The sequence below is a fragment of the Gambusia affinis genome, linkage group LG19, assembly GCF_019740435.1.
Source record: "Gambusia affinis linkage group LG19, SWU_Gaff_1.0, whole genome shotgun sequence".
Lineage (NCBI taxonomy): Eukaryota > Metazoa > Chordata > Actinopteri > Cyprinodontiformes > Poeciliidae > Gambusia > Gambusia affinis.
Genome location: NC_057886.1, coordinates 18,287,897 through 18,315,519, shown reverse-complemented (window position 1 = coordinate 18,315,519; position 27,623 = coordinate 18,287,897). Strand labels below are relative to the sequence as shown.

Genomic DNA, 27,623 nt, shown 5'->3' with positions numbered 1-27,623 from the left:
AATAAGCTTTTAACACCAGCTTTGCCAGTCTACAAGCTACTGTTAAATTCAGCCATGTAGAGAATAGGCTAGAAAACAGAAAGGATGACAAAAATCAATTATGGTTTTAGTAACTGCAGTTTGTTTGTTAGCCAAATTAGCTTGAAAAATAAGAGTTTTTTTGTAGTCTCAGCAAAGATTTCAGGCCAACTAATTGCCATCAATACTAACCTCGAACAAGAACAGTAAATGGCAGCATACCAGTTATTTGCCCTTTAAACTTGTCAATCTGCCCATATGTTTTGTATTTATTTCATTGATTTGTGTAATTGTATAAAAGAACAGCTAAATTATTTTTATTTTGCATTTATTTACATGTTTTCTCAATGAACTACCCTTGTGTACAAATAAAACATATTGTTCTGCCCTGATAGAAAAGAAAATATGGTCAATTATTTCTTTTAATAGTATTGTTGTGTTTTTATACCTACAAATAAAATTTTCTTCATCAAAATGTTCAGTTTTTGTTGCATTAAAGTTTTAGAAAAGTCAAATGTAAGGCTAGTTTAGAACTACTTTGTACATTTATGTTAATAATAAATGCCTTCCCAGAAAACAAACCAAAAAACAAACAAAAAAAAAAACCACATACACATTGGCACAAGTTAAAAAATAACTTAACAAAAAAGTCCCTGCAAAGCTATACTTTCAAATAGAGGTTTAACCATAAAAATTGAGAATAAAAAGTAAAATGTATAAATGTTCAATAGTTGAAATGGCCCGAACTTTTCACAATAAATAGAATAAAATGTTTACAATTACATATTTGTACACAGACCATACTGAGCAGTAAAATTAACACTAATTAGCTTGTGAACACATTTCATGACCCTTGCAAGATGGGATAACATGAGCATTGAAATCAAATCATAAAAACTACACAAAAAATAGTAACAATATAGAATATTCCTTAAGAAAAAAATTACTTAATCTGGGTATGTATTTGGGCTATTCCTTAGCATGCTGAGAAAATTAATGAGATGATCCAACTTCCCCCTTTGTAGACAATAGGTTTGTCTAATTTGTGCCTGTTATGGTGGATACAAAGGATAGTGAAGTGCAGTTCCAATTGCCTGCTCCAAAACTAATAAGTCTTTGAAAAAAAAGCCTTTCATTCGTCAGGAAACCTTGCTGAGGAATGCTTAGCAAATACTTCAAACAAGCAGATGTGAGTAACGGTCCATGAAGTGCCATTCTCAGCCATTGCCGGCTTCCCCTGCCTCCCACCTGGAGTCACATATTAATCATCTGCTCTTTGAAACTGACATGATTCAGATGGAACACACTTCAGACAGCCAGAGAGGCTGCCATGGCGAGATGGTGCAGACGGTGTCGGCATTGGGGGACGCAGCTGAAAATCCGGCAGCTTCATTTAAGGGAAGCGCGTGACTCCTGACTCGAGTGATGAAGTGAAGATGACATGTCATTTTCTAGATTATCGCAGCAAGACGGAGACGGATCAGTTCTCGGCACATTCAGTGACAAAATTTAAAACTTAAAATTTCATGCACATCCTCTGATTAAAATCATCATTATAGAAGCAGGTAGTCCTGTTTAAGTACTTGTGAAAATGAACCGCTTGTGTTCAACCCAGTTCAGCGAGTAATGCAACACAGCTTTTTCCCCAGGGGGTCATAGGTAAAGGTGGAAAGGGCACCAACACCTGGGTCTCTTGCTGGAAACATGCCTAGAACTCATCATCTGATGTAATCAGCATGATTTTGTCAGACTTGTGAGAGCTCTTGTTGCCCGTGGCCACTTTTCCTTTAGTGCCGGGCTGGCTGACCTCCTGTGTGGATTGCTGAGTGTACTGCTGATACGCTGGCGAGAAGTTGTGGATGGCGTCCTGAACCATGTCACCTGGGTTTATGGTTTCCTTTAAGCCGCTGGAGATGCTCTGCATTGGGGGAAGATTCTCTGCAGAAATAAAACAATAAATAAAGTATTTTTTTAATGTACAAAACTGTGCTGTTACTTTTGCATGGCATAATAACAGTGAAGGTAAGGTAGGTAAAAAAAAAGCAAGGAACTTGTCACTTATCTGGAATCAAAAATATTATAGTAATTATATCATTATATCACCTTTAATGTGTTTGTTACAATCTTTTGCTTTCTTTGCCTTCTTTTCTTGTTTTACTATCTGGGTTGTTCCTCCTTATCCTCTTAATCTGTGCTTTTCTCTGTCGCCACAATTCTTCTGTGTCCTTTACCAAGAATGCTCTGAAAACTGAAGCTTGATGTCCTAATGTGTGGTCACTGGCCATCTCAGGACCAGGGCTGCTTTTTCCTGTGACTGATGGGCCATCCAGCCTTCAGAGCATTCGCTGGTCTGTACGGCCCATTCTTTCCAAACTGTCATGCCTAATGTTCATCTCTGCTTTGAGACATCCTATATTCATTATCATGCCAGCCCACTCAGCTGTAATATAACTGACAATTAGCAGTGACAGTAATAACGACTTGTTCATAGGATTAAAACAGTAATCCTTATGAGAACAATGTGGACCTTCAAAAGCGTTTCCATAATTACTACCTTGAATGCTAGATATTTTTCCCTTTATTTTATCCTCTGTCAGTCTTCTACATACCATGCCTCACTTTCATGCATCGTTTTGGTTGTACCCGGCTTGGATGGTAATTTGCTTTATCTCTCTTTTCCTTTCCACCTCCCAGCTCCCCTCAGGCTCCTAGTGTGTGGAGCCAGTTTCTTCTGAAGGTTTACTCTGGTTAAATACATTTAAAAACGGTGCTTTTTCTTACGAGTGTCTATAGAGCATATCTAAGCCGATGTTGCTTGCTTATAGGTTTCATTGCTTTATGTTCTATTTACCACTAAATGATTCTGTTATAGGACATTGCAAAAGTGAAATATTCATAACTCCATTTAGAATTTCTACATTTTACCACTACACAACAATGAAAAAAAGCAGTGACATGAATGTTTTAAGCAAAGAATGCTTTTGTATTAGAAGGGCCCAAACTGTGTGGCAAGACTTAAAATTACTCATCATGGACAACCCATCCGATCTGATCGAACTTTAGCAATTTTCCAAGGCAAATTAATTTAGTTTTCAGTTTGTGTGTATAGCTGGTGTAGATATACTCCAAATGACTTGCAGCTGTAATTGCTGCAATATGTAGTTCTCACAACGTATTGACCTTAACATCACACTTTGCACATATTTCTTTTAGTACAAACTAATTTTCTTCTACTCCACAAATCAGATACTTATTTTGTTTTGTTTTGGATTATTACCAAAAAATAAAATAAATCCTAGCATAAAGCTTTAATTTTACAGTGGAGTTATGGTGCAGGAGGGGCCTTGAAAAAACATAACAGATCTTTGATGGTGAGAGAATACTTTTGCAAGACACCGTAGAATAAATTATGTGAACTACAGCTTCAACAGCCTCAGCACGGCTGCACAAAAAAATTTTTTGCATTGAGCAAATCAAGGTACAAAGCATCAATAAAGCCACACTGTTGTAAGCTGTGCAGAATGAGGTCTGCAGAAGCAATCACAAACCTAGACCAGGCAAAAGAATTACCATTACACATTTTATGGCGCCTGAAGACTTTGCAGCCCTTTACACCCAATAGTCATAACCTTTAAAGTCAGTTTTCTCAAGAATCCTTAAATCTTTTCATTGTTGTGCCTCCCAGATGTTAAAGGAACGAACAATCTTTGCGATTTCACATAGATTCTGTTCTTCCCCCTTTTAGTGTTCAATAAATGCAACTCATGTAATTGAAGCTCCTTGGAGATCCAACCTAGACACCCACACCATTCATGTGACATGGATCCAAACAGTGCTGTTTGTTTTAAAAAAGAAAAAACATCTCAACTTTTGTAAAAATAGACTTAACATAATTTTATTAACAGATGAGATGTTTGCGAGAATCTCAAATTCTTTGATGTATTTTTGTGTTCTCAGGGCATGCAATCAAAAGTATTTTCTTACAGCCATAAAGAGAAAAACAAACAAAAAGCAATAAAACCATAAGGTATAATCTTTCAAATGCTTTTGCCTTCATCAACATCAGAGCTGGAAAAATAAAAGCTTCAGTTAATGTCAACTATTCTGTCAGGCTTTGGAAAACGTGTCGGCTTTACAACACTGTTTAAAAGGCCAAGCTATGAGTTAAAGGTCAGTGTGACTGGGCCAGCAAAACGATATCACCAAAGAAATGCTGCTACACTTTCAGGAATGTCATTGGCAATGCGAGAAGGGCAATTAGCCTGAAAACACGTCAATGTAGTTTATTTGTTGCAATAGCAGTGCCTATTTTCAACTAACACAGCTCACCTGGTACGTCGTTTTTCTTCTCTTGGTAGACTGTGCAGGTGAAGGCATATCGGAGCGCAATGGCAGCAAAGAACATTTCGATGCAGATGATGAAGTTCTGCCAGCCAGCTGCAACGGTTCCAGTACCCACTTCATGTCCTTCGATGAAAAGTGCGTTGGGAATGACGCCGCACCGCTCCAGGATAGCAAGGACCATTCCTATGAAAAAAGCAACATTTTACCTGTTCATTTGTGGTTTTATGCTCCGGTGATGACCAGATTTCTATTAAATTAAAACCAAAAACACACACAAAAAAACAAAACAAAAAAAAAAACAGGGATGAACTTACCTTGCCAGAAGGATAAAAATATGACAGACTTTATTGTGAGGAATTTGAGCACGGGTTCATACGGTCTGAGCAGGTCACTTGTGGCAAAGTAGAAAAGAAAGAGTGCATAGAGAGCCAGGCTCACAGAGAAGTTGTAGATGATTGTGATGTACAGGTAGCCTCCATTAACACTGCATTGAGAAGAAGTGGAACAGCGTCAAAGACCATTTAAATATTTGCCTAAGCATAGGTGTAATTCCATGAGTGCATAGAGAAGCAGGCAGACTTCCACATTTGATTGTTTCTTGCTGCACCTGAACAGAGCCACTCTGATGATTCAGCTGTGACCGCGCTTAATAAACCAATGCAGAACAGAGTGCATGGTTGGATGAAACTCATTGTTTTCTTATGCTTTGCTGCAAAACAATGTGGTTTTGCAGCAAAGCTTGGAGGAAAATGTGACGTATGTGGATGAATAAGAGAAGAAATGAATTAAGGATATCTTTAAGTTTGATATGAGGGCTAAGACGAATGTTAACTGGAAACTCATGTATCAAGCACTCATTAAGGTTTGCTTCCTTTATGTAATTTTGAATCAAGTGTTGTCACAGCTGACGCTTCAGAAGGAGACACTGAGCTGAGAAGGATCAGAAGAGGTCTAATGAAGAATTTATATATGCTAATATACCCTCCTTATTATGTTAAAAGCTTTGCTCTTATCTGAAGCTTTGAAATTTTACTAAGTGCAATTTATGCCCATCTTTTACATGAATTATATACAAGTGTAAAATGGAATCGTCTTTTTCAATTTATAGTACACCAAGTAATTACAACCCTTCATTCCAGAGCAAAAGTTGCAATATCACATTTGACCAAATATAACAGACTTGAGCTGCAAAGTTTGATCCCATAACTTTGAGCTCAAGTCAACCATTTTTATCATTCTCCCTGCAAAGAGGTGATATGCCTATCTCCATTTCCAAATTGTTTACATGTTCACAGAAGCAGCAAAACAAACCCTCTGGAAACTACATGCATCAGTGGGATACACAAGAGAATGAAATGCAATAAAAAAAAAAGAAAAAAAGGAGGTGCTGCTCACTTAAAATCTCCGTCGTGATATTTGCCAAAGGCCTGTAGGATGATGGTGATGGCCGCCATGATGGGTTTGACAGCACAGAACTGGAGAGTCGCCTGGAGGATACATGACAATTCAGAATGGCATACCAAGAGACAGCAAGCAAGGGCAAAACCAACAAGGACGGGGGCATCAGAATGAGGGTGGGGAAAATGTTTAGGACTGCTCAATGACAAGCAGTTTCTTTCTCATCATCACAAACAAAAACTGAAATACACAATTATAGCTGGTTACTATTAGACATACATTTGTTAGTAATGCCTCATACCAAAGATCCCAATTTTGTCATACCATTAAAAATGTCCCTGTATTCAAGTTTTATGTTATAAACTAACAAAAAGAAGCATGGAATTACAAAGAATTTCATGCTTCTTGGAAGAAAACTATTGGAAGAAACTATTGTTTTTGTAACTGTTTTCTTAGTAAGCATCTAAAAAAAGTTCAAGCTGGTTTTGCTGTGTCTACTTGCGTAAGTACTTCTAAAATCTCCTTTTGCTTTATTTACAACGGCAAGTAATTTTTAATTAGTCTATACCAGGTCTGAGAACTTAAAACCTGATTGATCTATTGTTACTTGTACAACAGCTCAAACTCAGTCAGATTGGCTACAAGCCATTTGAACATCAACCTTCATCTCTTGCCAGCTTCTGAATTTAATTGGGATCTGTACTTTGACTAAGCCATTCTGACAGAATGAACAGTTTTTTGTCCAAACCATCCAATTGCAGCTCTGCATGAACTTACGGTTGGCAAAGCTCCTTCTTTGTACATATAGTATTTTAGTGAGTAAATTAATTGTTAAAGTGGTCTTTTCTTTAAAAGAATTATGTCTGATGTTGATTTAGAAGAACAATGACTCCTGGAGAGAGAAAAATGCAAGCCATAGATGCAAAGCATTCCCAATGGCAGGAAAGTAGTACTTTGTGTCGTCTACTGAAGTCTGAATAAGCAAATCTAACAGAACTTCTCACATGAAAGTAACTGCCCAGAAGTGTTCAGTTTGATTAGTCAAAGGGAAGCTTCTTGTACTTTGCAAATTGCCATGAACAAGTATTCACACTGCAGGAAAACTGATTTACTTTGAAGTTTCCAGTGCTGACAGTCATTATTTGCCTTTAACTTGTTACAGTGCCAGTCTGTCACTCTGAAATTTCTCAAAGTAAAGATTTCAACATGAAACGCTGACATGTCTGGAGTTCAAAAATACAAAGCATTTTCTTGGTTTCTCCCAAAACATAATCCTGCAACTTACACTCTTTGGAGATGTATCAGAACTTCATAGTAAATTTACATGTTGGTACACTTCATGAAAAATGATAAAATGTCAATTATGCATGCCTAATTAGGATCATCTTCAAGTTGATGCAAAACTTAGATTTTTATTACTCTACATGTGAAGCTGTGAGATTTAGGTTACATTTTGTCATGGTTGTCATCCCATAAAATTGCTACTTTGTGTTGGTTAGACAGTCATTAGTTAATACTCTTTCTGGTGTAATATAAACTATTAAACAGTAAAACTCTACACTTAATTCCTAATTTATTTGGATCTTGTACAACAAACTGTGGCAAGGGTTTTCAGGGTTCTCTTTTCTGCCCAATCAAATAAAACCTTCCTCAAGCATATGACAATGACACACTGAAATGTCAAAAAGCAGTTTAGCATGCAAGAGCAGCCCGCCCTCACCCTTATCATCAAAACCCACAGTAACTTCAAGCTACTTTCACATATCAGTGATTGAACTGGTAAACTGCCTTCTAATGACACTGAAACGTTTTCCAAATGTGCAGAGACTGCTCATGTTAATAACCTCCCCACTCCGTATTTAAATAGGAGGGAAGGTCTATCAGATCTGCTGCATTGGTTTGATTTAAAAGGTTTAGCTTTAATGCACTTTTAAAAAGATTTCTTCTCATCTGTGCCATTTTGCTCCTGTAAACTCCAGAACTATTGCTTTTAAAATAAGGGCATAAAAAGCTCAGAATAAAGACAGAAACTTCTGAGAGTGCTGGTTTGTGATTAACACAAACAGTCCAATGGATGTATACCATTTACTGCATTCGTCTGTGTGGTTACTCATAAAGAACCGACTTAGGTCACAGTTCAGCCCTTATAAATCGCTTCCAAACTCTTGAATGGGTTTTACTGCAGTTACTTCTGTTCCTTCAGCATGTTTTTTCCATCGATTTTTTTCCTTCCACCTACCTCCCTCTTATTATAATTTGATGCAGTCCTCAGAACAACCAGCTTCTTTAGCAATGACCTTTTGTAGTATTCCTTAATTTAGGAAGGAGCAATAGACTGCCTGCTGGACAACTGTCAAGTCAGCAGTTTGGCCATGACTGTGCAGGCCATAGCCTTTTTGTGCTAAAAAAACACATGGACTATCACAATTTTCAGACAATTTCAATTTTTCCATTAGCTATAAAACAAAGCCATGACAAGATGACAAGAAATAAATGCTTCAAATACATCACTCAGTGTATAATGAAACTATACAGTACAAGGTTCACTTTTTGACCCGAGTTACTGAAATAAGTTAACTTGGATGCTATTCTATTTCATTCAGGCGCACCGGTAATATGCAAGGCAGAATTATTAAATTATTCTGAATCTCTTCAGCGCTCCTTTCACATTGGTCCTGCTGGGCATATCAGCATTTATTAATGTCACTAAAGTACTTTGACAGCAGTGAGAATTATGCTAAATAATACGTTTCAAACTGCAACGTATTCATTCTCAAATTACAAGAAATAAATGGATTCATTTATTTGTGATAAACCTAAATATTAAGTACTACATCCTACTCTATTAGAGAAATATCCTTTACCACTCTCTCAGTTATGCCTCTAGAGAGAATTTGAAAGGTTTTCAATTTAAAACCTATGTACACAACACTGTCAAAGTACACAGTTTATCATCTGCCTTTGGGGGAAAAAAAATAGTCCTTTTCACCATGCGTTTTGTTCTGAAGACATCTCTCAGTTTCAATATCCATCAGTGTTAGAGAGGAAGCCTGTGCAGCATCCCAAGACACAGAAGGAGCTCTGTGCTGACAGTTCACATCATCTCTCTGTGTGCATCATCATGCTGCCTTCACCCACCCTCACCTGCTTTTGCTTTCCTTTTTCAATGTTTTTAAACCCACAGAGCATCCAATTACCACAACTGTCAATTGTAAGCCGTTTGGAGGCTTTAAATAACAGTTCAGGGTTTTTGTTTATATATTTAATAATGATAATCTAAAGTATTTTTATTTTCAGCGTGAGCAAGTTTATTCCAGGGTTCAGAGGGATCATCTCTAGAGTAGAGGAGACAACTGAGGCTCACCTGTTTGCAGAATCTTAAGAAGCCGATGGAGTAGCTCATTCCAACCAGACAACACGTCCCATATAAACAACTTGACCTGTGTAGACAGCACAGAGATGGACTGATTTTGCATTGCCAAACAGGAAACAAACCACCATGCAGATACTAAGTGTAAATTATCATATAAACTAGAGTACATGTGTAAGAAAACAAAGACTAAATCAGCATTTTAATATATACCATTAGGCTACATGATATATTGACAATGTACCAAGCACCAAAAATTGTCACTTAATTCACTTTTAAGTGCATTATACTGTTAGTGCAATACTGCGTTTCATGCACTCATTTTTATTATTGTATTGTTTACTTGCTTATTTAGTGTCAATGACCCAAACTCATCAAACCATGCCAATAATCATTTATCGCCCACACATCTGACAATTTTCCCTTCACTAGAGAACATTAAACTTCAAACATTTTATTGCAACACAATTTATATAAGAGAACAACAAAAGTTTGAGTAGCAAAAACTAATTTAACAATCTACAGAAAATCAGCAGGATATCTGTTGAGCTACAACACCTGTCTCTACCAAAATGGCAGTGTTACTCATTCATTTACAGAGGTAGTCATTTTATTATCATTTCGTGAAGAGCTGTTTAAGCTTTTATTGTGGCCTCAAGTATGGGAAAGATTAAGAAAATTTGTCTGCTGAAGTGCAAATAAACCTCTTATTGTGTGTTTTTTTTTTTTTTTTTTTATCTAGGCAGCAAATCAACCTGACGCATAGGCCTGAGCACATAAAAATGATAAAAGTAGCAAAAAGGTAAGAAAAAGTCCTCTGCATTACCAGAAATAAAGATGCAAGTCAATATATTTTAAAATCACCATAACATCCAGCTTGTGGGATTATTTAGAGATGGGATGAAGGTTATTAGTGTTTAAACAAAAATGGGGCTGCATAAAACAATTGTAAAATAATATTTTGATTCTGTTTTGATGCTTAAATTAAATCGACTATTAATGTGTGTTACCAGTAACAAATGGCATGCAGAGTTCAGCTCTGTGTAACTATATATAAAGTATAATAAAACAAAAAAAATTTAAAAAAAAACTAAGAAACCCTTGTTTGCAAAGTTACAAGGTTATAAGGATCAACATTATCTTGTACGAAATGTTTCATGGCATTATATACTGCAGTTACACAATGGCACTTTGAAGCAGGGGGAAAATCTGGAAAAACTGACATTAAAAAAATTAAAACTGACTAAAAGATAAGTAAGAAACTGGTCAAGGAGGCTGCCAAGAATGGCAGGAATTTCTAACAAGTAATAGTGTTGGTCTGCATGCAACAGCCATCTCCTGTATTCTTAATGTATGGACTCAGAAGCAGAGTTCAAAGAAAAAAATGTATTTTCCTCCAAAAAAAAAAGAAAAAAGAAATTTGCAGGCCTCAAAGTCTTCCAAGCCAAAATGTGTGAACGTCTGAAGGAGCTAAACTTCAATTTCAGGACGTCAATATCAAAGTGTATGAATAACTTTTGCAAGATAGAGCAATTTTAATTCAAGGGTTTGCACATTTATGCTGCGTTAACTGTATTTACTTTTTTACTTTCATTATACAAGATTTTGTCACATTTCCAAGAGTAAAAAGACTTTCAAAAAGATTTAAAATAGTTTAAATTTCAAAAACCTGGCATTTTAATAGTGGTTTGTAGAGCCTCTGTCTATAGTATTGATTTAGTCAAGCTGACCACTAAGTGCTATGAGTCACATTCACCCATCCACACTCCCAAATTGCAACACAACTATTCTTCCCGCTTAGTCACAACCACCCGACTCCAAAGGTTTTCAGTCCATTACAAAAGTTGTTCCACTTGAAGAACAGTTTTTAAATCCTAATAAACTTAAAGTTGATCATCGCTTCTATCCTTAGCCAGGGATATTCCACATCTGTGGGATAAATGAATTAATTCATTTGCAGGAAATTCCTGACAGGGTTGACTTCAGACACATTAACATTTTTTACACATTGAACCAAGTGAAACAACAAACATTTCTGACAAAGAAAGTCTTAAACTAAAGATCTCAACATTATAGCTTTAGAACCTGGCAAAGAGCCTGTGCCCCAAACACAGACTATAAAGGGCATTTCAGATGCTGAAAGATAAAGCAACTGCCACCTATGAGAGTTGTTTACTACTAATACTTTCAGAGTGAACTTCACACTAAATGTTAAAATAAAGGCCAGAAAGACAATTCTGCAGCTTATATAGCCATAGAAATATTTGCACAAACCCAGCTGATGCATTTATTTGTCCTGAATTAGCATTTTAAATATTAAAATGAAAAGGAAATACATGTAATAGGTAAAGTGATTCAGTCTATACTTACTGTATAGGCTTCCCTCTAATCTCAGACATGATTGCACTCTCTCCTCCAAGATACTCGAAGGACAGGCTCAGGAAATTGTAAATAACAAAAGCTGGAACACAAAGAAATGTTTTTCCTTTAATAAAATAACTATATTTTGCACCACTGCAGCTGGCGAACAGTTTCCCATTCCCTTCAAGTCTTACTTTTCTGTGAAGGTCAAAGAACATGAGATGGAAATAAACTCCCACATAACAAAAAAAAAAAAAAAATAATCATCATTAGTTCGACTTTATAGAACAATGAATGCTTCAGTACTGACATTAAGGCTTTTCCAATGGTTCTGCGTCTCGAAAATCCCTTCTTAATCCTTTGGTGCTATTTAAGGGAGGATTAAATGAAGCAAATGCAGATTGTGTCCAGTGTAGAGAAGGTTCATTATGCTTTAGCTGCAAATAGTGTCAGTGCTATCTGGTGCAGTCACAATACAAGGCTTTATGTAATCTCCACAATCTGATCTTACAAATAGCTTTTATTTAAATTAGAATGACAATCACCTTTGCAACTTAGAATGTACTTTTATATTTTAGTCTACAAATAATAATTAAGATGTACCATGGTAGATTCCAGTGCTACATGTTACATTTCATCAAAACTAACAAAAGCAAAACCTGCCACTGTCCAAAAAAAGGGATGCTACTAAAATTACTCCTCCAAGAAACGCAACACCTCTTATAATGAGGTTTTTAGTTACGAGAACAAAGGCCGGAGGAAGAAAAACTAGTTTGGTCACTTTCTTGGCTCTCTGACATCTGCAATAACAACGAGGGCAGGAAAACACCAATCTCTGCACAAAAAAAAGAAAAAAGGGAGCCATCTACCAGATACAAGATCAAACTTTTGGTGGTATATGTACCTTCATAACAGTCTCGAATGGAATCAAAATAAACATAGTACTGGTCATTGCTGATGAATAGGAGGCTGAGCCAGGAGTCAAAGGCATAAACTGGCACAATGAACAGTATGCGGATGATGTAGCGCTGCTCATTGGGGACAGTATAGGACCGAAGGTGTGTGTAGATCTAGAATAAAAACACAAAACATAAGGCATCAGTTAGAAACAGGAATATAGATAGAAAACCATCAAATTTGCTTAGGAATTTTACAATGTGTGAACTTTGCTTCTGAACATGGAATAAAGCACGGCAATAAAATCGCACCACTGCATTTCTGAAATCAGAAAAGCATTGTAAAAACAACAGATAAGAAAATGTGCTGCCTTAGTCAGACTGTCTTAGCTGGAGTTTGCATTTGGTAATCACAGCATCATTAACTGATACTGCAATGAAATCAACCAACTTCCTGACAAAGATGCCTTTTCAGGCAAGCTTGAAAACTTTTGTCTCCAGTATCTTTTCTGTGACAATTTAAAAAAAAAGTGGTGTGTTTTAGGTGCCAAAAAAGTGTTGATTATTCATAAATCTTTAATTTAGATCTTTTGTTGCTCAACTGTAGTTATGAAGCTCATTGCATCCTGATAAGGTATTACACATTCATGCTTCTTCAAAATGACATTTCATACCAACCGCGCCGTAATTTCTACCAACCTTAGAGGCATTTCCTACCTGCTTTGTCAACTAATTAGTTAAAGCTTTATCTACTTTATTGAACTTCTGCTTTACAATAAGAAGATGTAGTTATGGAACTAATGATGTTGATCAATAGGAAGTTGCTTGGACAATTTGAACTGATAATGGACCAAATAAGAATCAAATGTCCCAAAGAAGAATCGGAATTAAAATGAAAGTAAACATAAAATCTTCATAAACTCACATAAAGTAATAGTTAGTTGTGTAATTATTCATTTGTTAATCTTATCAAATGATAGTTAAGTAATGGTTAAGCACATGGGTACAAAACAGTTTGTTTAACAGTATGAAGTGAAATAAGATTGAAATGATATGGCAAATAGGGGTACAATTTTGTGACGAGGGGAATTGGCCTTTCAAATATAGCTAATAGCAAAATTTTGAAAAAAGAAAGACCTTTTATTATACTAATTGAAAACATGAACAGAAAGCAGTAACTTTATAGGATATCAGACCTGGGTGTAATTTGCCATCATTAAACATCAGCAAAGTTAAGCAGTATTCAAAAGCCTGCAGGCCCAATTTAGATCTTGCATCATTTGTAATTTTTATTCAGTAAATTATGTCAATTACACATAAGAAATGAACACATTTTAAAATTTTAATTGCATTTATATCCACACGAAAATTATATGTTCCTTTGTTCTCGTCTAACTTTGCATGAGATTAAAGGATGGACTCCTCTCGTTTATATGCAGCATTCATAAATGGTTAATTCCAGTTATTGGGAGTCTTTAAATGATTTATAGCTCTCAGTTTCAAAGCCATTGTACGAGTCCTCACTGTCAATATTTCTGTAAAGAAAAAAAGCAAGCATCACCCTCATTGAAAATCTCTGCACATTTTTCTGTTGTGTTCACATCAATGCCTCTTCTGTTGAATTGAGTCAGATAAATACCTGCAGCTACTGGTGAGTTACCGGTATATGCTGGATTTCCATGTCAACTTCTCACTGCGCTCAGAAGCCAGATGTCATGTTTTTTGTTCGTTTTTTTAAGTATTGTATACAGAGAACATGATGCTACATCATTATCAAGAATGATAATGATGCAGAAGAGCAAAAGCTCGCTTGATCTAACCCTAAAAACAAGATTGTGACATAGCCAACCTTTAGATTTGTAAAGCTCTGGATTTTATCGGGAAGGTATGATTTATAACCACAGATTTACTTCCATCATCTGTTTGTCTGCTATTATGAAATGAAGCTTTTACATTGTCTTGACTAAACAGATTACCCAACTCATATTTTAACAACCTGCCTAACACTCGTGCTTTAAGCTTGCAGGGCACACCTTGTTTACACCAAGAGTGCTTCCAATTGAATTTTCACACAGGAGTAGATAATACAGCATAGTAATGCTGTTTCCATGGGCTGATTAAGGTTTTAACACACATGACTCTCCCATGTGTGCCCTAAGGCCTCCATATATGTAACATGGCTCATCTGACAAGTTTGGGAAATACACAGCAAATATCAGGCACCGCTGAAATTGATCTTAACAGTAACCTCTGAGTTGTACAAAATATCTAAAATAACTAACACTCAAGAAATACATTTTAGAAATTAAATACAAACAAAACTGTTTGTTATATTCTTATAAAATAGTAATACTGGTATTCAACTAGCAAACATAAAGTAGGATGTATGAAAGAAAATTTATACAATTATTCAGACACGCAGGGATTTACCTAAATTATTCCACTTTGACACTACAACTTTTCAAACTTCTCTGTATAAGAGTTACGATCACAAATGGGAATAAGACAGCCACAATGTTAACAGATTACAAATACCCGAATTATACCAAATTAAATTTAACAGTAAAAAACATCTCTGACTAATATACTAACATTTCTTAATCTGAAGATAAATGAAGTTGTAAATAAAAGTCCATGTGCTCACAAACTGCTGTGGTCCCTGAGCTTATTGAACATTTTTCTTACTACCAAAGAAGTTTGGTTAAAACCATTGGAAAGAAATAACAAAAAGGCTTTGGAGTAAAACATATAAATATTTGGTTATGTAGTTGACTAATTGTCATGGTAAAATTGAATGCAAGTTTAATTTTATCTCTTAAGACAAACAATTAAAATTTCAATATTCAAATTATCAAACTATTGACGTTAAGTCATTTACAAAAACAACAGTTGTTAGTCCTGAAAATAATCATATTTTGGCTGTTTTACATCACATTGGACTCTAAACTCAATGAACTTCATCAATATTGTTCAATGCTCCTGTATCAAATTTCAGCCTAGTTAAAGTGTATAGTTAAAGTATATATTCATTTACTGATAGCAATTGTTTAAAATAATTAGCAGTCATTAAGTATTTGTAATAAAGGGTTTTTGGGAAGAGTACTAAATATTTAGGAAACAAGTTTTTTTTTTTGTATAAGTTTAGTGCAAACCCTTGTATTAATCAGATTGTTTTCTCTAAATGCATGAAAAAAAAATTATTTCGTGAACAAAAGCTGCTTGATTAAATTTCTGTTAAAAGCTGATTATTAAATCCCAATCACTGCGAGACTGGGAATGTGATCAACCTTTTCCTGTGGACTGACTCCACTTGGCAAACAATCTAGAACAGAACCAGAGTTCCTTTTGACTGGAAAACACTGACCACTGATGACAGCAGTGCAATCGTTTCCAGCTTGGATTTATTTCTGCAATTTCCCACCTGACAGTGGAGAGACAACGCATAGGAAACAGGGAGCAGTTGAAACATATCTACTCTTTTTCATTTCCAACACTTTAAGTTCCAAAGGAGCTAATAAGACCCCCTGGACAAATACTTAAATATCAGTATAAACTGAACTGTCAACATCACAGTAAAAAGATTTAAGGTCAAAGAGTATTTAGTATTCAGAAAGAGCATTTAGCAGTTTATAGCCATTCTCTGAAGCCAAGTCAGATGAAACACTGCCAGCATTATAACGCTGGTCCAATAGACCGTTTTATTCCCCCAGTGTGACACAAGAGATGCCTGTTGCAAACTCTATTCCCCCAGCAGAAAACTTGCTATTTATTTGTTCAATTAAAATGTCTTGCTAGCAAGTGTTTGGTCAAACACGTACTATATTAAAAACATAGAAACCAATTTGCAGGATATTGAGTTACAAATCCCTAAACGAGGGTGTTGCTGCTGCCGTTGTTGTGTCTCCCTGATGCGCAGATTACTCATTAATTATTTCCACAACACAGCATACAAATACATGTTAACAAGCATTAAAGAAATTCTGTGTGGCTGCTTACTAAATGTTTTCATGTTTTATTTTTTAAAAAAAGAGAGATATTATGGCTGAAAAGGGAAAAAAAAAAAAAGAAAAAAAGTGACCTGGAAAAACAACAAGCTCAAACAGCTGTGAACATTATCCCAGTATCTACTGATTTCCCTGCTGATAAAACACAGCACTCCTTTATATTCACAGCAAATGATAAATTTGTAATGATAAGCTATCATCTCTGCACTGTGGGCAACGTTCACTCACATGAGGAAACACTAATTTTACAACAATGATGAGATAGCAGCAGGTAAAGGTGGTCCACAGTAAACCATTTATTTCTCCTGGCCATCGACTTCTGCCATGCAGAGATGGCTTGCTGTGTTTCCGTTTCTTTGTAATCAGTTAGAATTTTTTTTTTCTTTTTTAACTCTAGGTCACTTTTGTGTTTAGAACAAGCAAACTTTGAAGACATACGAGAGTAAAAAGAAGCTAACTGATTACGTACTGCACAGTTTGTGTAGATCAAGTTAATATGTATAATGTACCGTACTGTAAAGAATATTTAGAAAATGCAACGCAATATAATACAGAAACCAATTCACTGTCCGAGTGACATCCTAAAGTTCTGCCATGGTTTTTCAGAAGGTTTAGGGGAATTCTTAATCATTCCTTCAAAAGCGCATTTGTGAGGTCAGACCCTGAAGTTTACACGGGAAGGTTTGACTCAGTGTAATTCAATCCAAATGTTGGTTGAGGTCAGAATCAAGTTCTTCTGTTATAAACTAACTCATCCAGGTTTTTTTAGGACATCACTTTGTGCACTGGTGTACAGTTATGCTGAAACAGGAAGAGGCCTTTCCCCAAACCATTTCCACAACATTACAAGCAATAATTAAAAAAAAAAATATATATATATATATATATATATATATATATATATATATATATATATATATATATATATTCAATTTCACTGGAAATATATATATATATATATATATATAAAAAAAATATATAAAAAAATATATATATATATATATATATATATATATATATATATATATATATAAGCACAAGCCAATGGTGAAGAATTAAGAATTCAATTTCACTGGAACTAAAGGGCTGAGGCAAACTCATGAAAAACAGCCCCATGATAGAATTGCCTCTTCAATAAATGCTGCACTTTACACAATGCATTGAGGAGAGTTTTTTTCTCCTGGCAAGTGATAACCCCAGACTAAGAGAAACACAATTTGTCACTCAACAGCCCACTGCATCCAATGCTTTACATTGAACTTTTTGATGCAAGTGCTATTTCTAGCTGTTCAGCTATGGAAACCTATTTCATTCATTACTCTCTCTTTCCACTGTTCTTGAGCTAATCTAAAGGCCACAAGAAGCTTGGAGTGTGTTGCTATTGATTCAGCAGAAATATGGCAACCTCTTTTCATTATGTGCCTCAGCATCCAGTGTAGCCACTCAGGGATTTTACATGGTCTACCGCTTTGTGGCAGACTTTCTGTCGTTTCTAACCATTTCCACTTTGTTATTATATTACCAACAGTTCACTGTTGAACATTCAGCAGCAAGGACATTTTATGGTGTAGACAGATGGCATCTTCTCAAGGTACACGCTTGAATTAACCAAGTTCCTGAGAGGGATCAAAGGTGTTCCATCTTAAAACTGGAAATATTTCTTTCAAAATATATAATGTACAAAAAAAACTTAAAGTGTATGATTTTATATTACAAATTATTGAAATAAAAAGTATATTTTGCAATAAGTATAATCTTTAAGGGCTGCATGGTGGCAGAATTGCAGGTTTTCCTGTGAGTGCACGAGGTCTCTCAGAATACTCTGGATTCCTCCCACACTCAAAAAAAAAAAAAAAAAAAAAAAAAAAAAATGCATTTTAGATTAAATGGCCACTCTAAGTTGCCCTTAGGTACAATTAAGTGTGTGCATGCATGGCAAGTTAATGTGTTTGGAACACATTGACAGCAAAGCCAGACTTGCTAAAGTTAAGATTTGAATATATGCAAAAAAAAATAAATGAATGAACATTTCCGTCAAGTCCTTAACACATACACCATTGTAAGTTAAAGTGCCATTTTTTAATGTAGCTGTATCTTTGTCTTTTTACCTTTACCAGTGCTTTTTCAGCATGGATAAAGTAGCAGAGTGCAAAACAATAAAAACTGTAATTAGGCATGTTAATATCAGAGATTCAAATGGGAGTCTGCAGCTTCAATTTGTGCTTCAATCGCTAGATTGATAATGATGCTACTAGTTACGCAATTCCCTCAAAAAAATAAAATAAATAAAATATTTGCCATCAAAAGTTGCAGTTTTTGGAAACTCTATTATATTGATCATCAAATGGAAATACACCAAGTCAAATTTTGCACCTAAAACAATAACACATTTCATCATCGGAGTTTGTGCCTTGGTGCAGCCTTCAGTATAGCACCCTATAACACCCTTAAAGGCAATAACAAAAATACCCACCGGTAAAATAAATAGCAGTATGAAAGAAGAAGTGGCCTAAAACTTCCGATTCATGATGCTAACTTAGAAAAAATGTTTCAGCCCTTTATTGCAGAATTCAAAGTATACATTTCTTACTTAAGGCAAAGGAGAAGTCCCCAAGCATCTCTGAATACATTTTTACATAACTGTGGCTGCAGAGCTTTAAGGGTGTGTTTCCCTCTGCTGTTATTTGATCATGAGATTTTTGTTTTTCTGGTTATGGGGTGTGTGAAAAACAATTTAGTAGAGCACCACAAACTCACCTGGTGGCATGTTATGAGCAAGGCGGACCAGACAAATATCCCAGACAGGGCCTGAGCAGTCACCGTGTTCAGAAACATCTGACCCTCCGTGAGTGACCCGTTCATTGTCCGAATGATGGTTATGTTTTCCGGAAGGATTGGTTCATCCAGGTGAACAATCGAGTTATTTTCGGACGATGAATCCATGTCCAAAGAGTCGTTCATCTAAAAGACGAGAGGAAAGAAAGTCACCGTGAAGTGAGTTTATTCTAGCAGCGATATATTTTACAGATAACATTACTTGAAAAACATCTCAGACGCTGATCGGTAGGCTAAATGTCAATCATTTGATCTCTCTCCCTACTGTCAACAAGCGGCTCACCTTGTTCCGAGTGGAAAGCAGCTTTATCCTGTTTAGATGACAGTGATCGTCCTGGGTCAGGGTTAAAGGATCAGCATAGAGCACAAAACACCCGTTTGTCAACCGTGATCATCTACAAAACCCGTTTTTAATTTAATATACGAAACGTGTTGAGCAGGGATAGACTTCCTTGTTTTTAACAGGTGCCTCAACAGCGGAGGTCGAAGTCCAAACCTAAAGAAAGGCTACAACACAGAAGGGAACTACAACAGAATGCTGTTTAGCACACCAAGATAAATATCTAAAAGTGTTCTAAGAAACGCGTATTAACTGAAACCTATGTGAGCGCAGCGGTTCGACTCAGCAGAAGAAGTAAATAGGCTGGGCACAGGTAAAGGAATCACGTGGTCTCGACTAAACGGATGCCGTCATCACGTTGACTAACAGCGTCCAATCAGTTTTATTAGGCTTACTGGCGTGTCAGGTGCGAGAGGGGTCTCAAACTCCAGTCTTCTAGGTCCGCTGTCCTGCAACTTTTAGATGTGCCTCTGCTGCACCACACCTGAATACAATAATTAGGTCTTTAAGGCTCTGGAGAACTTATCTACACAAGGAGGAGGTAATTAAGCCCTTTCATTCCAGTGTTTTGTACCTGTGACACATCTAAAAACTGCAGGACAGCAGCCCTCGAGGACTGGAGTTTGAGACCTTACATTTTATACATTGCCAGCATTTCCAGTTAACATGGATCAGAAGGTGACATTTGAGCTGAGGTGGTTAGTAACTGCTTAGCTTTACTCAGTTATTCACTATATATGTACTTTATAAGGAACGTATTTATATGTGGTAGTTTCACTGCATCATATATAGCCTAATTAATATTAGTGGTTATCTCTTACTTGAGTATTTCTGCCTTCTCTAAACATCTCATTAAACGAAGAACAAGGGTGGTTTAAACAAAATATCATTGATACTTAAAGTTTATTTTGTTAAAGTGGCTTGTTTGTACACAAACTGTTCTATTGTTATTTTCTGTATATGCAGGTGTATGTGCAGGTCAAGTGAATATATGGTTATAACAAAAGAAAAGGAATTACTTTACCTTATCCTAGCATGTATACACCACCTTCTGTATTCCTTTCACAGCTCCAAGTCAGGACTGTTCTGCCACTCAAAAATAATAACTGATTCCAGTCAAACGTTAAGTGTAAAAATTGTCGCCAGATCTATAAAAAATCTGTGGCTTTCCCAGAACTGCCGTAATTTGATCAATAAACTGGATATCATTAACTTTATTAACTTGCAACATTCATCTTTGCTGTATCCTTTACTGGGGGGGAAAAATATATTGTGACTGTTTGCATGGTCAGCTTGATTTCAATTCAATTTTGAATTGAACTGAATTTATTGTAACAGCTTTGAAACACAGATTTTATTGTAGTAGCAAAGCCTCACACTATAAAAGCTAGGAGAAAATCTGAGCTTTAATTTGAGAACCTAAAAGTCCTTTTGAAAGAAGTGAAGCATTTCATTCAATTGTGCTTTATTTTACATTTCAAGTTCAGCCATTTCTAGGAATGTCTAATAAATAATCTACACATCTCTTTTTCCAATGCAATTTTCTTTTTTGGGGTATAAATATAACAGAACTAAAATGCTCATTTCCTTTAGCCAAATGGCCAGTAGGCTGGATGACAACCCCTGGTTATCTTGTAACCAAACAGTCAGGATGTCTGAAGAGGTAAAATTAAAATCTTCAAAACTCACAGCAAGAAAAAAAGAACACAATAAAGACTGACATGTTGGAGTCAGCCATTTGTTTAAGTGACACCACTCCACCCACTCAAAAAAATAAATTGTCTGTCTTATCATCACAGATTGTGGAGTGCTAGTAAACTGAAGATGGTTCATCAACTGGTCTTTTCAACTTCTGTTTTGTTCTACTGTTCCGCTGGCTGTGCAAAATATGGACAGCAGGGCTATCAATGTTGGAACTTTCTAAATTTATCAGTGCAAGATTATGCTACGGCCATTAAAAATATATTGCTATCAATAAATGTGTTTGGCATTGTATATTTCTCAGTTTTCTGTACTATCTCATGATCATTTTAAAAAATCAACTCATTCCTCATGAAATGATGAAACATGTTCATTAAACCAAGATGAGCACATGTTGGGTCAACATCTGTCTCACACCAAAAAGGTTCCAGTCAGTCATTTCCAAGCTCACTAAAATCCTTCAATTCTCAAAGACTATTATTATTATTAGAGAAATAAACAATGCTCCTCCACTTCCAGTAATAAAGCAATATCCAGCTCCGAGAAAATGAGAAATGACTGTTGACCTTTACTTCATGTTTCTGTGATAAGAGTGCTGCAATAAAAAACGTCACCAAACATTGCACAGTCCAATGTATATGGAAGGAACTAGTCATTTATAACAGGCAAAAGAAGCAACAAAAAGTCATTAGACTTAAAATAGTATCTTGAACTTGTCTTTAAGGATTTTATTTCTGAACATTCCAAGTAATACAAAACCGAGCTAATGAATTTCGAAATACAAAAAAGTTATATTTTATATCATTTTACAAAATATAACACTGGTAGAAGCGGCTACTGTTATTTCCCCAGATCTTTTTAGTTACCAACATTATTTTCAGGGCTCTGACTTTCTACCACACTTTGCAACTTTTGATGATCTCTTTGATTTCTTGTATTGTGTCTATGGAGGAATCCTTCAGGGCCAGTCCCACTAAGACAGGCCTGTTTCCAGCTTCAAGGGATACGAACGTGGCCAGGTTTTTAGCACAGACATGAGTCAAAGGCTGTTGAAAAAATGAAAAAAGAAAAAAAAAAAAACACAAATTAGGTATAAAACTCTTAATATAGCATGTGAGTTTTCTAAATCCATACCCCTGGTAAATAAGAAATCAACTTAAAACCACTTTCCAATTGTAACTTGAAAAAAGCCTAATCTAATAACTTGTCACTGCTGTTAAAAAATGTGTTACATTATTCTCTGTCTTCAACAATAAGCATAATTCATTCAATAAAAACAGTCAAAGAAAATTGCTTTTTGAAGCTGTTTTAAAGCAACTAGCACTCATACATCTCCAAATAGAACAATCATTTATCTTTATTCTGATTTAATTAAATTGTTCATGTATCTTCAAGTTGCTGTGTAATGCATATAACTAGTGGATTACAAAGGAGAAATGTCCTTATCTTCAACTGTCTTTTCAAGGCAGAATAATTATTTTTAAATAAATTAAAAGTCTAATCAACATCTTGTGCAAACTCTGAAACAATTTATATTTCCACAGATGACACACCTTATGCACTGTGTCCCTGTTAAAATGACAAGCTCAAGCAGAGACGAAATGAGTTTTCTTGAGTAAATTTTAAAAGACCGCTGAACTCCGTGCATTTCATTTCTCAACAATCTGCCAGAGTAGTTCAAAACTGATCTCATCTGGCCTTTCGCCGCATGAAATGAGTTACCCATGTGACAAGAAGTCTATAATCACACTGATGCAATATTAATTTGACCAATTTCACCCAGCGTACCTCATCTTTGCCCAGCAGCACTTTAGTGGAGAATGTGGGGGTGCTGATATCATTAGATCGGGAGTCAGGTGTGACCGAAATCAATGTCCCGATTTTGCCATACTGGGTAAGGACCAAAAATATGTAATTACTGAACTGTGTGCATACGACTTCTGTTGAGATTCCATTCACTTCTTTTTGTGCTTGTTTCGATTTAATGATGGGCTCAGCCATGTTGTTAATCCTGGAGAGAGAAGCAAATACAAAAAAGATACTAAGTTATAATAATTATACAAATATAATAATGTATACACACACACATTTATTTCTGAAAGGTAGCTGGGTCTTAGTATTGAACATTTGATCCTACTCAAACAGATTTAAGTTTACTGACGATGAGTTATTTTATTTTAAACTACTAAAACAGTCTGCTAGTTAATGTCATCAAGCATCTAGATTCCAAAAGTATTTTGATTGCAAAAACCTAGTGATTTGACTGGCCAGTTAAAGGTTCTGTTTTTGTACAGAAATGGAAATAATTTATTTCAGCTTTACAACTAAACTGTAATGTTTCATACAAAAATGCTGGATAACCACCAGTCAAATATATCATTTTAAATACTTAAAAAGGCAGAACTCTCATGACAGATTGTTGAACACTGCACAATATCTAAAAACTATTTTGAAGATAAGCAGTTTTACTTTCAGATAGCCAACAGTTTGAGCGAGAGTTACTTTTTTTGGTATACTTACATATTTAATACATGTATTAAATACTCCTTTAACTTTTCCTTTAGTATGAAAATGGGAAATTGTCTGTACTTGTACATGACTTTATCTAGTTCAGAGGACAACAATGTACAGCTTAAATTCAGAATTTTATGTTTATTTTGAATAATAAAGTTTAATTAACTTAATTTCAAATCAGATTATTCTCTGTTCTGCTATTTAATGGGGGAAAACATATTTATTACCATATTTTTATTTTGGTCGACTAAAAATACTATTACAAGTCAAATAACCGACACGTCATTCTAACCACTAAAAGAATAGACCATTATTCAAGGATGGATAAACTACATGCTGCATAGTAAGTAAAGAAAAAAAAAACTTATTACACCTATTATTTTAGGCATTTCCCCAATGTATCTATTATAATCATACCAGATGATACCTTTGGACATTTTCAGATAACGGGGCATAAAACAGATGGTTCTTTATGGATCCATATATTTAAGATTATTCAGCCATTTTCTAAATCATGCCATGACTTCATAAAGATGTGGATACACTTTTAGCGCCATTGGTGAAGATGTTTGAACTGCTTTAAGTTAAACAGATCAAAACGAAAAAGAAACCAAAATTTGAGTCCCAGAAAAACTCATCCACATAAATTTGTATTTTTGTTTACGGAGATTGCACAATTGAAATGGCAAAATAGACTACAACTATGGCAGAATAGAATATGCACTGCATACTCAAATCCACAAATGAGCAAGCCAAACGGATCATTTAAGTTACTTTGAGTAAAGACAAGCTTCATCAGAATGACTGATATTGCAGCTTGAAAGCTAACGTTAGCTTCACAGCTACGACGAGCTCCGGTAGAAAAACGAATATCGCTATTAAAAAGAAGTACACACGTATAAAACTCTCACCATAAATTTCTGTCTATCCAGTTTATCTGTGTGGACTAGGAAGACTTTTGTTGGTTTTAGCTCAGCTCTGCTAATCTTCCACCGCTATGAAAACAAATCGAAACAAACGTGTTCCGCTGTGTAAAGAGTACGTACTTTGCGTGATAACGTCACTCCAAATCTCCACCTATCGTGTGGTTCGTGGACAAAGTGGGTCCAATTTCTTTTTTTTAAGTTGGAGACTCATGACAGAAGTGACATAAACACTGTCACAAGTAAATAACTTTCAAAGGAGGCTAGTAGACACATTTTAATTGAAATATATCTAACAGTCAGTCGAATAGAAGTATAAAGGATCATAGAGAAGAAAATGAAGTTGCGATAGCAAAAGCAATACGAAGAAAAAGAAAATGTAGGAGTATATATTATTCAGTGGAAGGCGTGAGACATGAGGTGAGAAGAAAGTCGTACCACATCTGAGTTTCTGACATACAGGATTAAATAGTACCTTAGTCTTAGGGAAACATAGGTAGATGTAATTATTGTGGAAGATGGAACTATTGGACATGTTCTGATACTGTCATACGATAATTTACGATAATGGCATACGGTCATTTTTTGCCAGCCGCCAAAAGCAATCATGTGAGCTAAATATTTTTTTTTTCATTCTAAATATCATTATAGCTCAACTTTAGTAGTGTTATATATATATATATATATATATATATATATATATATATAGATCTATATATATATATATAGAATAAACAGAGATATATATATATATATATATATATATATATATATATATATATAAAACCACAATAATTTAGTGATTAGGTAATACACATATAGACTGAAGTTGTAATAATTTTTTTATTGTTAAACATATAGTATTTTACAAATTTGTAAAGACATAAATTGAGAAACTACTCCAGATCAATTACTTTTTCTGCAACTGCAGAGATGGACAGCTGAGGACTTTTCACTGATAGAAAAGTGCTTGCATTACATTTTTTTCAGGTGGATGCAAGACTCCTCAGAAATCTGTGAGTGCTGCATCAGGCTTCCTCGACAGGATGTGAACATGATGCATTCACAATGTCAAAAAACCAGGTCTGCTGAGTTGTTACTCATTCTGAGAAGGCAGCAGCTTTGAAATTGGTTGGACCAATTCTTTTGCATCCTCACAACCCAATATGTGTCACTGAATGATCATCTTAAGCTTAAATTGTAATCCAAATATTCCTGTGATTGCAGAATAGATGTGAATACATCGTCTTGTTGACAGATATTTTTATTTGAAACTTGCCTGCTGCACAAATTGTTTTAGAATTAGTTTTAGCAACAGTCAATAATGATTTGTAGCATATTTGAAAAACCTGTTGGTTTGGTACCTACATATTAACTTGAAAAAATATATTACTGAATATTCCATTTATTTAGTAATAATAAATAATAAATCTGTTTTATTCCTTTTATGCAAAGGAATAAAAGAGAGAGTTGGTCTTAATTTTAATAACTTGTTTTTATAATACTTTAGATATATCTGAAGAATATGTTTGTTCAAGCTCATAACCAGTCATTTTATTCATGATTAATTCACATAGAATAGCACTTCCATGTAAAATACGTAATTTCTAAATTAAAAAAACCCCCAAAACATTAGTCTTCTTTCTTAAATGTTATGCATTCTATAGTTAAATATCAACATTGAGAAGAGCTGACAAACATTAATTTAACATCAGCAAATTTGCAGAGTGGCTTAAAAGGCACAGTTTTTCTATTTGGCACGTGAAACTTTACTCATCTTGACAATGACAGCAAAACACACATAAATCCAAATTGCTGTCAAAAGCTCAGAAATCTGATTTGATTAATTAACCAGTTGATTTTTTTTTTCTTTTTTTAACGAACTCACTATCCCTTGCCTTGCCTATAATGACAAGTCAAAAAACACAACAAAAGAATTTCCATTTCTAAAGATTTAAATTTCCTCAAAAGCCCTAAAACTCTAATATATATTACTCAATTCTGAATGGCTGATCCTCAAATAACAGTAATATATTTTAGGTGAACATGTCACTGATTTTGGGTTATGAAGTTTTGTAGTGATAACCACTGTTGCCTGCAGCAAGAACATCTTAGGTGTAAACCCCAGCATCCCCGCTTGTGTGTAGAATTTGCATGTTCTCCACTTACATGTCTAGTTTCTCTCCAGGTACTCCAGCTTCCTCCGATTGTCCACAACATCACTATTAGGTAAATAATTTCCTATATTCTAACTATATTTGTGTATGTGTGTGGTCATTTATCCTGTGTGTCTCTGTGTTATCCTGTGATGGACAGGTGACCTGTTCACCAGTCCAGGAGGGTCTACAGGGTAATGCAAAAAGAAAGATTTGCTACTCCCAGAGCTTCCTTCAACCCAGTCACCTCCATCCTCTCTTGAAATTGCACTGAAACAAAAAGCTCAGAAGACACTTCAAACTAAGAGGTGGGTGGAGAAAAGCGAAGAAGAGCTGTGGGGCTTAAGGGAAATTATTTTATTGGCTTCAATTATCTAAGTTTTTCCTGTATTACGCTTCTCACCCAGTGACCGCTGGAGATAATCCAGTTGCTACCTGCCGCCCTGCACAGGTAGCTGCTACAGAGGATGGATGGAATTTTTAATGTTAGCTGTTGCTTAGGGAACTAACGACAACATCTGACACCGGTTATAGCAGCTCATACGATACTTGATCTTTTTATGTTTCTCTAGCTTAAAATACCACAGAGAGTTTGAAAAGAATTCTTGTCTCAAATCACTTAGTCCATGTAATGTTACACTGTGAATTGCTTAGGCTTTGCTTTGCATAATGAATTGCTGTCGACTCTTGCTAATGGTTGCAGCGGCTGCAGGGCTTAAGGGCTGCTTGCTGTTTCCAGAGAAGATGAAGAGTACTTTAATTT

General features: G+C 35.4%; 2 protein-coding genes across 2 annotated transcripts; both read right to left on the bottom strand.

Annotated features, from left to right (window-relative positions):
• Positions 1-652: 652 nt before the first annotated feature.
• On the bottom strand, positions 653-20,042 carry tmem184a (transmembrane protein 184a). Its single transcript, XM_044099446.1, has 9 exons — positions 19,510-20,042; positions 19,149-19,352; positions 12,396-12,561; positions 11,501-11,591; positions 9,125-9,200; positions 5,758-5,849; positions 4,677-4,846; positions 4,348-4,545; positions 653-1,956 (listed from the first exon to the last, which is right to left on the bottom strand). The coding sequence occupies exons 2-9, from the start codon at positions 19,350-19,352 to the stop codon at positions 1,727-1,729; spliced, it is 1,227 nt and encodes a 408-aa protein (XP_043955381.1). The 5' UTR covers positions 19,510-20,042; the 3' UTR covers positions 653-1,726.
• A 1,778-nt stretch (positions 20,043-21,820) lies between these two features.
• psmg3 (proteasome (prosome, macropain) assembly chaperone 3) lies at positions 21,821-24,837 on the bottom strand. Its single transcript, XM_044099448.1, has 3 exons — positions 24,693-24,837; positions 23,056-23,278; positions 21,821-22,313 (listed from the first exon to the last, which is right to left on the bottom strand). The coding sequence occupies exons 2-3, from the start codon at positions 23,266-23,268 to the stop codon at positions 22,161-22,163; spliced, it is 366 nt and encodes a 121-aa protein (XP_043955383.1). The 5' UTR covers positions 23,269-23,278; positions 24,693-24,837; the 3' UTR covers positions 21,821-22,160.
• Positions 24,838-27,623: the final 2,786 nt, after the last annotated feature.